Raw genomic sequence first — 12,071 nt, forward strand, 5'->3', positions numbered from 1 at the left:
TGACTGAATAATGTTATTGTCTTATCATTGCAGCTTGAGGAGCAGAAGTTTGAGATGGAGAAGCTTAAAAGGGAGTTTGAGGAGAAGAAGGCAGAAGTGGAACGTGTCAAAGGCACTCTGCAGAGCAACGAGAAGGTGTGTGGTGATGATGCAGTAAATACTGAATAAAGTGGGTTCCCTCCCCTATGTAATGACACAGGGGAGTCATCTGATTCACCATCATGCAAAACTCGATGCAAAAACATCGCCCCACTTTCCAGACTTGCAAATCAGAATTGGCTGTGAAGGCTATAAGAACCTGCACTGTGTGAGGAAGTGATCACGTATGAAATTCTCACAAACATCAGAAAAGGCTTTTCCTCACAAAAGTTAATGTACCTATTATTCTGTTATCTGCCTTCTCCCTCTTCCTGTCTCTTCTCTACCCTCTCTCCTCTCTCCCTCCTCCGTCTCTCCCAGGTGGGGGAACAGCAGACCAGATCCATGTCCGCGCTGCAGGCGGAGAAGGAGCGTCTGATGCACTCTGTGAGTGAGAAGGAGGCAGCGCTGTCATCCCTGCGTCATGCTGCACAGCTGCAGCAATCGTCCCTGCAGCAGGAGAGGGAGAGGAGCACCAGGGAGCTGGGAGAGCTGCAGGGCAGGCTGCAGGAGAAGGTCAGTCAGGACAGCACCGCACAGAGCAGAGTTCAGTCAGCTGCTTTGTCTTGTCTGTCATTTTGTTGATTGCAAAAGAGAAAATGGACACAAGCTATACTGCTGGTCAAATCCCTTATTACTCAGACTGCATTGCAAAGTGACAGATTTTCTTTAATTATTGAACTATTTGGCTGTCTGCACAATATAAGATAAACCATTAGTATGTCTGTGCCCATCTATTTTTCCCTCTGACCGTATGTCTGACTGTGTCTCGTTGCGTCTGTGTAGTCTTGCCGTGAGGAGCAGCTGCAGCAGAAGCTGCTGGAGGAGCAGTTCTCTCTGCTGCAGGGAACGGTCTCTGAGGCTGAGAGCATCATCCAGGATGCTGTGGCCAAACTGGACGATCCACTGCACATCCGCTGCACCAGCTCCCCAGGTTAAAATGAGTGAACGTACACATACACACAGAGAGATGCTGTTCATGTCACTTAGAATATAAAGTGGAAGATGACTCATCCATGCATGTGTGTAAATCTATGAAAATAATGCTTTTCAAACTTTTTTCTTTGTCTCTCCTCCACCACAGACTACCTGGTCAGTCGTGCAGAGGCCACTTTAGGCTCCATTGACAAAGTGAAAAAGGGTCACTCAGACTACCTGACGAACATGGGAGGTGAGTTGCTCATTACTTGGTGCTCAGTGTTTTTGATATAATTAGTCGTCTTTGAGCAACCCCAGTGATAATGGTCATGAGTGCTTGTTAGTGACAGAGCTTGGCTGTGTTACTGGCAGTGATGCATCCTTTCCTCTGTTTACCAGATGTTGGTGGGCTGCTGAGGGCCCTGACCCAGTTCTCCCACCTGGCTGCTGACACCATCATCAACGGCAGTGCCACAGCACACATGGCGCCCACCGACCACGCCGACCGTAAGGACGTTCTCCTCAAATAGAACGGATTCCTGTTTGAAACTAATCTTGTATCTTATTGGAATTTTACTGAAATATGATATTGAATCCATTTGGTATGCGAGTACAGTGTCAGTGTGTATCTTGCACTTTTGCACCCTGCAGGCCTGACTGAGAATTGCAGGGGCTGTGCCACTCAAAGTCTGCAGTTCCTGAAGGACCTCAAGTCCAAGGCCTCTCTCCAGAGGGCAGATCTGGCCTCCATTCGCATTGTGGTCCAAAAGATCCTGAGGCTGGGGGAGGTAATGGACTACTGGGCAGTCTTCTCAATCTTTATCCCTGTCCTTTTACTCTTTCTCTTAATCTCATCTCCTCTTCCAATGCTTAGGAGCTGCGACCTAAAGGCATGGATGTGCGACAGGATGAGCTGGGAGATCTGGTGGACAAGGAGATGGCAGCCACATCAGCAGCCATTGAGGAGGCAGTGCGCAGAATCGATGTGAGGATCACAACCATGTAGAACATCCCACTGTAGAGGGGAATGACATCACAAGCTCAACACTATCTACACAATATATCTGTATTCATTCCCAGGTTTTATCCACATTTCTCAATTGCTGTTTTTCTGTATCTAAAGGAAATGATGAATCAGGCACGAAAGGACACCTCTGGCGTCAAACTTGAGGTCAATGAAAGGTCAGTAGTATGTTTGACTTACACTCGGTATTTTAGTTGAAATACATGTTAATGCATTTTTCCCCTTTAACTTATCATGATATTACTCCTTGTTTCGTAGAATCCTCTACAGCTGCACAGACTTGATGAAGGTAAGATGGCTGCTGTTCTACTTGATTGACTTACTCAAAAGGTCTGATCGAAATCCTAATAATGCTGTGTTCCCTCCTTTCCTCTGTCCTTCAGGCCATCCATTTACTGGTCCTGACATCAACCGACCTACAGAAGGAGATTGTTGAGGGAGGGAGGGTGAGTCTTGATATTTACAATTTAATGTTGAAAACCTTGTAAATCTAGCCTGTCATTAGTTTGCCGACAACAACGGTTGTAGGCCTGATCGACGACAACGGTGGTAGGCCTGATCGACGACAACGGTGGTAGGCCTGATCGACGACAACGGTGGTAGGCCTGATCGACGACAACGGTGGTAGGCCTGATCGACGACAACGGTGAGACAGCCTATAGCGAGGAGGTCAGAGTGGTGCCAGGACAACAACCTCTCCCACAACATGATCAAGACAAAGGAATGATCGTGGATGACAGGAAAAGGAGGGCCGAGTACGCCCCCATTCACATTGATGGGGATGTAGTGGAGCAGGTTGAGAGCTTCAAATTCCTTGGTGTCCACATCACCAACAAACTATCATGGTCCAAACACACCAAGACAGTCGTGAAGAGGGCACGACAACACTTTTTCCCCCTCAGGAGACTGAAAAGATTTGGCATGGGTCCTCAGATCCTCAAAAGGTTCTACAGCTGCACCATCGAGAGCATCCTGACTGGTTGCATCATAGCCTGGTATGGCAACTGCTCGGTATCCGACCGCAAGGGCCTACAGAGGGTAGTGCGTACGGCCCGGTGCATCACTGGGGCCAAGCTTCCTGCCTAAAAATTGTCAGACTCAAGCCACCCTATTCTCATAGACTGTTCTCTCTGCTGCCGCACGGCAAGTGGTACCGGTGTGCCAAGTCTAGGTCCAAAAGGCTCCTTAACAGCTTCTACACCCAAGCCATAATAAGACTGCTGAACAATTAATCAAATGGCTACCGGGACTATTTGCAATGACCCCCCCCCCCCCTTTTTTTTTTACTCTGCTGCTACTCTTTTTATTCATTTATTTAACCTTTATTTAACGAGGCAATTCTCGCTGTTTATTATTTATGCATAGTCACTTTACTCTACCTAGATGTACAGTACCAGTCAAAAGTTTGGACACACCTACTCATTCAAGTGTTTATTTTATTTTTTACTATTTTCTACATCGTAGGATAATTGTAGAATACATTGTAGAATAATAGTGAAGACATCAAAACTATGATATAACACATATGGAATCATGTAGTAACCCAAAAAGTGTTAAACAAATCCAAATGTATGTTAAATTCTTCAAAGTAGCCACCCTTTGCCTTTTTTATTTAACTAGGCAAGTCAGTTAAGAACAAATTCTTATTTGCAATGACGGCCTACCAAAAGGCGAAAGGCCTCCTGCAGGGAATTAAAGTAAAATAAATTAAACAAAACAAAACACACAGACGACAACATAGCATGACGACATAGCATGTGACAAAACACACAGACGACAACATAGCATGGCAGCAACACAACATAAGATTAAGATTAATCTTTATCAAAAATTCTCTGTAATTATTATTACGTGATTAAACTACTTAATCACGTAACTGTAATTAACTAGGAAGTCGGGGCACCAAGGAAAATATTCAGATTACAAAGTTATAATTTTCCTAATATAACTTTCAGATATTTTAATATCTGATCACGTACTCTTCTGATTAATGAATTATTCTTTACCTCACGTTAGTCTCATTCCAAACATAAATTGTTGGTTATCTGCATGAACCCAGTCTTCACTATGAGTCATCCATACATCAATTGTCTTAAAATCATTTATTTACTAAGTACTCACAGAAATGCATAACACAAACAAAGAAAGTAGATATGGCTACAAAGAAATTATAGGGGAATGTGCTCTAGTGGGCTAAACCGGCATGGCGGCTTGTTAGAGGGACTGATGTGGGCGCGAAAGTTAATAGACACTACAAAGTTGATAATTATAACATTTGAAATGCTAATCCTTTGCACATGAACGCTCACTCAGTCGGGAATAATTGCAATCAATATATATATTTACACTCAGTGCGTCGTCAGGATCTCTGAAAAGTTTGAAAAGTTTGTTTCTGTTGGAGAGTTTGTTCACACACACACACAGAATAGATGTTTCGGCGGTTGTCGGTCTTCGCGTTCAATGATACCGAATTCCTAGCTGCAGACTAGTAATTAATATCAAAGACTTGTTCTTATTCTGTCGGTATCGATAGTCTAAGAGTTTAACCACGTGGGACGGTTAAAAGATTCAGCAATCTACTTAACCTTTTGGGGATAGGGGGCAGTATTGAGAATTTTGGAAAAAATATGTTCCCATTTTTAACTGCCTCCTACACCAACTCAGAAGCTAGAATATGCATATTATTGTTCAGGTTTGGATAGAAAACACTCTGAATTTTCTAAAACTGTTTGAATGGTGTCTGTGAGTATAACAGAACTCCTATGGCAGGCAAAAACCTGACAAGGTTTCAAGCAGGAAGTACCCTGTCTGACAAGGAGTCGTGCGTCTTGCATCTTTTTATTGAAAAGTAAGGATCTTAGCTGTAACGTGACAATTCCCAGGGCTCCAATAGGCTCTCAGAACCCGCGAAAAACCTGAAGGTTTACGAGGGAGCCTCAGGCTGAAACACATTATCACCTTTTGTAAGTGGCTGCTCAGAGGACCTTTGAATGAGGCGCGTGCACGATTCGCTCCTGAGGAGAAATTTTATTCGGCTGTTTAGGCTCAATGCATATTCCCGGTCGGAATATTATCACTTATCTACGAGATAAATGGCATAAAAATTGGTTTTAAACAGCGGTTGACATGCTTCGAAGTACGGTAATGGAATATTTAGACATTTTTGTCACGCCAATGCGCCATGCGCGACACCGTGAAGAAGCATTCTGATAGTGTCTAGAACTCACGAACAAAACGTCGCTGTTTGGATATAACGATGGATTATTTGGGACCAAACCAACATTTGTTATTGAAGTAGAAGTCCTGGTAGTGTATTCTGACGAAGAACAAGCAAGGTAAGAACATTTTTCTTATAGGAAATGTGATTTTGGTGGAGGCTGACCTGGGTGGGTATCTAAATAGCTAGCCCTGTGATGCCGGGCTATGTACTTAGATTATTGCAAAATGTGCTTCATCCGAAAAGCTATTTTAAAATCGGACATATCGAGTGCATAGAGGAGTAATGTATCTATAATTCTTAAAATAATTGTTATGCTTTTTGTGAACGTTTATCGTGAGTAATTTAGCAAACTGTTAGTAAATTCCCCGGAAGTTTGCGGGGGTTATGCTTTTTCTGAACGTCACATGCTAATGTAAAAAGCTGGTTTTTGATATAAATATGAACTTGATTGAACAGACATGCATGTATTGTATAACACAATGTCCTAGGTGTGTCATCTGATGAAGATCATAAAAGGTTAGTGCTGCATTTAGCTGTGGTTTGGGTTTATGTGACATGATATGCTAGCTTGAAAAATGGGTGTCTGATTTTTTCTGGCTGGGCACTCTGCTGACATAATCTAATGTTTTGCTTTCGTTGTAAAGCCTTTTTGAAATCGGACAGTGGGGTTAGATTAACTAGATTCTTGTCTTTAAATAGCTGTAAAATAGTCATATGTTTCAGAAATTGAAGTAATAGTATTTCTAACGATTCAAAAATCGCGCCACTGGATTTCAGTGGCTGTTACGTAGGTGGGACGAGTTCGTCCCACATGCGCCAGAGAGGTTAAACCTTATTTCCCTCTACGATAGAGGTACTGGTCTGGTCTCAACCCTTAGCCCTCTCATAATTGAGGTAAGCTCGGTCTCATGATAGAAAACCCAGGTGGGGGTTTTATTCGGGACATCGAAAAGGGCTGTCTCATGACGCCAGGTCCTGTCTGTGCCCCTGGGGGTGTGCAAATGACTTAGTGAAACTTTAAACAGAAATACAATTCTCTCACATTAACATCATTACATGGCATCTGTCATTTCACAAATAGTATCATCTTTACTCATTCATTTTGTACAACAATTAGATGTAAGCCTCATAACTGAAGCTATTGTATAAACAGCGTTATGGTAATGTGTCCGTATTGTCTCTCATGAGTTTCACAAAATTGAACCAAACGGACCAGTTCGTAGCTGGATTCTTCACTGATCTTTTATACATTCTCCAGAACATAAATACTGTTTCGGACCTCCAGTTCTGTGAGGTGGAAGAAATTCCTTTGTTCTCTCTATGAAAACTCACTCTCTCTATACTGTCTGGCCATGAGGCAGGATCTCCTCTAGGAATTTACGACCTCTCTGACCACAGCAGCCTGGGTGTAGGAGACAGAGAGAGATGGTGCAGAGGTAGGGGGATGGTGCTCGCTGTGTCCAAAGAGGGCAACATCATGACAACATGGTACAAACATTAAGCACAGACAACAGCACAAAGGGCAAGAAGGTAGAGAGAACAATGCATCACACAAAGCAGCCACAACTGTCAGTAAGAGTGTCCATGATTGTCTTTGAATGAAGAGATGTCCAGCTGGAGGATTTGTTGCAGCTCGTTGTAGTCGCTAGCTGCAGCAAACTGAAAAGACGAGCGACCCAAGGATGTGTGTGCTTTGGTGACCTTTAACAGAATGTGACTGGCAGAACGGGTGTTTGAATGAAGAATAAAGGCTGCAGTAGATATCTCAGATGGGCGGAGTGAGGCCTAAGACGGTTTCATAAATGAGCATGAACCAGTGGGTCTTGCAACGGGTTTACAGAGGAGTATAGAGTGCAGTGATGTGTCCTATAAGGAGCATTGGTGGTAAATCTGATGTCCGAATGGTAGAGGACATCTAGCCGCTCGAGAGCACCCTTACCTGCCGATCTATAAATTACATCTCCGTAATCTAGCATGGGTAGGATGGTCATCTGAATCAGGGTTAGTTTGGCAGCTGGGGTGAAAGAGGAGGAATTACGATAGACTAAACCAAGTCTAGATTTAACTTTAGCCTGCAGCTTTGATATGTGTTGAGAGAAGGACAGTGTACAGTCTAGCCATACTCCCAAGTACTTGTACGAGGTGACTACCTCAAGCTCTAAACCCTCAGAGGTAGTAATCACACCTGTGGGGATAGGGGTATTCTTACCAAACCTCACAACCTTTGTTTGGGAAGTGTATAGAACAAGGTCAAGGGCAGAGAAAGCTTGTTGGACACCAAGAAAGCTTTGTTGTAGAGTATTTAACACAACATCCGGGGAGGGGACAGCTGAGTATAAGACTGTATCATCTGCATATAAATGGATAAGAGAGCTTCCTACTGCCTGAGCTATGTTGATGTAAATTGAGAAGAGCATGGGGCCTAGGATTGAGCCTTGGGGTACTCCCTTGGTGACAGGCAGTGGCTGAGACAGCAGATGTTCTGACTTTATATACTGCACTCCTTGAGCGAGGTAGTTATCAAACCAGGCCAAAGACCCCTCCGATACAAGCGCTTGGGTCTCGCCCAGGACACTCAAGCGGCTCCGGGTACCTAGACAACCGCACTGTGCCCCGGCGCAGGTGGGGGTTTAATACCTTCATGACAGCTTTGCATACTCTTGGCATTCTTTCAGCCAGCTTTGAGGTGGTCACCTGGAATGCTTTTCCAACAGTCTTGAAGGAGTTCCCACATATGCTGAGCACTTGTTGGCTGCTTTTCCTTCACTCTGCAGTCCAACTCATCCCAAACCATCTTAATTGGGTTGAGGTTGGGTGATTGTGGAGGCCAGGTCATCTGATGCACCACTCCATCACTCACCTTCTTGGTCAAATAGCCCTTACACAGCCTGGAGGTGTGTTGGGTCATTGTCCTGTTGAAATACTAATTATAGTCCCACTAAGTGCAAACCAGATGGGATGGTGTATCGCTGCAAAATGCTGTGGTAGCCATGTTGGTTAAGTGTGCCTTGAATTCTAAATAAATCACTGACAGTGTCATCAGCCAAGCACCATGACATCACCACTTCCATGCTTCACGCTGGGAACTACACATGGAGATCATCCGTCCACCTACTCTGTTTCTCACAAAGACACGGCAGTTCGAACCAAAAATCTCACATTTGGACTCATCAGACCACAGGTCAGACCACAATGCTCGTGTTTCTTAGGCCAAGCAAGTCTCTTCTTCGTATTGCTGCCCTTTTAGTAATGGTTTCTTTGCAGCAATTCGACCATGAAGGCCTGACTCATGCCGTCTCCTCTGTACAGTTGATATTCAGATGACTGTTACTTGAACTCTGTTAAGCATTTATTTGGATGCAATCTGAGGTGCAGTTAATTGCAGATTTCTGAGGCTGGTAACTCTAATGAACGTATCCTTTACAGCAGAGGTAACTCTGGGTCTTCCTTTCCTGTGGCGGTCCTCATGAGAGCCAGTTTCATCATAGCACTTTATGGTTTTTGCAACTGCACTTGAAGAAACTTTCAAAGTTCTGACCTTCATGTCTTAACCCTTGTGTTGTCTTAAGGGTCAAAATTGAGCCGCCACTATGTTTAACAGCAGAGAACCCCCTAAATTATATATTTTTTACTTGAAATTTGATGACTTTTTCTAGAGTGACCCCAACATTAGAAAAAGTGAAACATCGCCTTTGTTCATATTTCCATGAAAGCTGTACACCACCAGGGTACAAAGATTGTCTTAGGGTCATTTTTTGACCCAGCAGTTATAAAATAATTTACACACCACAAAGAGACACACACACACACACACACACACACACACACACACACACACTGAGAAATTGAGATGTGTGCTACTGATTGAAATCAGCCAGCAACTCCTGAAGATGATCACCATGGTTGGCACAGTTAGAAAGAACAAGCCTGAGCTCCCCCCTGCACTGCTTGCTACAAGGGGGAGAGAGGCTTTCTCATCAAAGTTTGCCTTCACCACCACTCTATTTTCTTGACTCCCAAAGAGGAACAAGAATGTGGTCCTCCAACAACCACAATAAAGGAGGTGTGGACGACAAGGGGATTGGAATGTACAGCTGCAGGAGGATGACTGCCCACTGGCCCCTGGTCATCTTCTGTAACATCATTGATATGTCCTCATACAATGCCTTTGTGATATGGAACAAGATCAACCCTACCTGGATGCCTGATAAGCGGAACAAGAGGAGAGTGTTCCTGGAGCAGCTGGGAAAGGCACTTGTAACCCCACACATTCAAAGAAGGGAGCGCCGCCTCTGCACAGCAGCCTCTGCAGCGCTTGTGAAAGCTGTTCAGGGGGCTGAATCTCATCCAGATCCACCTGCAGCTGGGGCAGGCAAGAGGAGGAGATGCCAATTCTGCCCCCCAAAGAAGGACTGTAAAACAAATACTATGTGCTGCACATGTGAGAAATAAATCTGCAAAGTCCATGCACACACACTTGCAAACTGTCCTACATGTGCTAATTAGAGTTGATTGATTTATATTCTTTACGTTTTTGTTTTGTATCTAATTTTATTTGTTGTTTATACACCTTGTGGGTGTGGGCAATGGTTCAAAAAATGGGAGAAGACTAGTATTTTGTAGTTGAATTCCTCATTGTACAGTATATAATAATATATCAATATGTTGCCAAAAAAAGTTCAAGACTTATTTTTTCCTTTCAATAAAATGCATTCAAAACTACTTTCTGCACGTTTCTGCTACTTTCTTAGGCTATATAAGTGCTATCTCTTGCTAAAAAATGTGTTTACACCTATGCAGTACCTTTAGCAATAATAATCCTCTACATTAGTATAGAAAACAATTATGACAGGTGTGCAGTAATAAAAACGAGTGGTGTCCACTGATTTAAATGTAGTCTTACTGCATTGTGAAGAGGGAAAACCCAGATATTCACAAAGTTTGTGATTGAATGACAGGTTGTTTCTTCATGCAAAATAGAATTGGGGTATTAAAAATAAATTAAGCTGCTTTATTTTAGGGGTTTTGTGAAGGTGGGTAATTTTTTACCCTTAGGACAAGGGGGTGTACAGAATGTTAAGACTTCACAAGGGTTAAAGTAATGATGGACTGTCGGTTCTCTTTGCTTAATTGAGCTGTTCTTGCCATAATATGGACTTGGTCTTTTACCAAATAGGGCTATCTTCTGTATACCCCCATACCTTGTCACAACACAACTGATTGGCTCAAATGCATTAAGAAGGAAAGAAATTTCACAAATTAACTTTTAACAAGGCACACCTGTTAATTGAAATGCATTTCAAGTGACTACCTCATGAAGCTGGTTGAGAGTGTGCAAAGCTGTCGTCAAGACAAAGGGTGGCTACTTTGAACAATCTCAAACATAAAATAACACTTTTTTTTGGTTACTACATGATTCCATATGTTATTTCATAGTTTTGATGTCTTCACTATTATTTTACAATTTAGAAAATAGTAAAATAAAGAAAAACCCTTGAATGAGTAGGTGTGTCCAAACTTATGACTGGTACTGTATATATTACCTCAACTAACCTGTACCCCCGCACATTGACTCTGTACCGGTACCCCCTGTATATGTTTTTTTTTATGTTCGTTTATTTTTATTTTGTCTATTTTCTTTAACTCTTTTTTAAAAATATTTTTTAACTGCATTGTTAAGTGTTCAAGTGAGCATTTTTAGCTGTTGTTTTCGGTGCATGACTTATTTTTTTGAAGGTAATGTCCTGATCACTGCTAGACTTGATCTTCTCTCTCTAGGGTGCAGCCACTATTAAGGAATTCTACGCCAGGAACTCCCGTTGGACTGAGGGACTCATCTCTGCCTCCAAAGCTGTGGGATGGGGAGCCACACAGATGGTGTAAGTGCATTATAGCGGTCGTCTCAACTTTTTATCCGAGTGAGGTTAGTTGTGTGTGTGTGACTCAGAAATCCCTCATGTTATAGGACGGAATGATGGTGTGATGTTTGTCTGGTTTCTCCCGCAGTGAGTCCGCTGATAAAGTGGTGCTGCACACTGGTAAATATGAGGAGCTCATCGTCTGCTCACACGAGATCGCTGCTAGTACAGCACAGCTGGTTGCTTCCTCCAAGGTGAGAAACAAACACAAGCTTTTTAACTCTGTGTTCCCTTTCCCCTTGCCAATCTCTGTTTATTCTATTTTCCTCATATATTCAAAGTGTGTCCCTATCACTGTTTTCTTTTTTCTCACTCTCTCCTTCTGCATTTAGGTAAAGGCAGACCGCAATAGTACAAAACTGACAGCTCTCCAGCAGGCTTCTCGCCGTGTGAACGAGATGGCAGCCAACGTGGTGGCCTCGACCAAGACAGGCCAGGAGAACCTGGAGGACAAGGGTTAGTGTGGTTGGTTGTGTGTCTTCACAAACAGATGTGAATCCTCAGGCCTTATGAGTCATATGGCTGTGTTTGATGTGTTTCCCTTTTCTCTGCAGACACCATGGACTTCTCTGGAATGTCCCTCATCAAGTTAAAAATGGAGGAAATGGAGTCGCAGGTGAGTCACCAGGCCTGTGTGTGTCTTTTTGAGCCTGTCTGCATGTCAGACATGCAGACAGGCGGTGACCCGATCCTGTAGGTTCATGCTCTACAACATTCGCAGAGTACGACCCTGCCTCACACAGGAAGCGGCGCAGGTCCTAGTCCAGGCACTTGTCATCTCCCGTCTGGATTACTGCAACTCGCTGTTGGCTGGGCTCCCTGCCTGTGCCATTAAACCCCTACAACTCATCCA

At 43.4% G+C, this 12,071-nt stretch overlaps 1 protein-coding gene across 3 annotated transcripts in view; it reads left to right on the forward strand.

The window, feature by feature from the left end:
* Nucleotides 1-12,071, forward strand: part of hip1rb (huntingtin interacting protein 1 related b) — a 36,726-nt gene that overhangs the window by 22,362 nt on the left and 2,293 nt on the right. For all 3 annotated transcript variants that reach the window (XM_029762974.1, XM_029762973.1, XM_029762975.1), the window contains exons 17-30: nt 34-135; nt 460-654; nt 925-1,072; nt 1,223-1,309; nt 1,456-1,563; nt 1,708-1,844; nt 1,931-2,041; nt 2,180-2,238; nt 2,339-2,369; nt 2,464-2,526; nt 11,079-11,179; nt 11,307-11,412; nt 11,551-11,674; nt 11,773-11,834. In XM_029762974.1, coding sequence (XP_029618834.1) covers nt 34-135; nt 460-654; nt 925-1,072; nt 1,223-1,309; nt 1,456-1,563; nt 1,708-1,844; nt 1,931-2,041; nt 2,180-2,238; nt 2,339-2,369; nt 2,464-2,526; nt 11,079-11,179; nt 11,307-11,412; nt 11,551-11,674; nt 11,773-11,834 — 1,434 coding nt within the window. The remainder of the gene's footprint in view (nt 1-33; nt 136-459; nt 655-924; nt 1,073-1,222; nt 1,310-1,455; nt 1,564-1,707; nt 1,845-1,930; nt 2,042-2,179; nt 2,239-2,338; nt 2,370-2,463; nt 2,527-11,078; nt 11,180-11,306; nt 11,413-11,550; nt 11,675-11,772; nt 11,835-12,071) is intronic.

The sequence above is a fragment of the Salmo trutta genome, chromosome 9, assembly GCF_901001165.1.
Source record: "Salmo trutta chromosome 9, fSalTru1.1, whole genome shotgun sequence".
In the NCBI taxonomy this organism is placed as follows: domain Eukaryota; kingdom Metazoa; phylum Chordata; class Actinopteri; order Salmoniformes; family Salmonidae; genus Salmo; species Salmo trutta.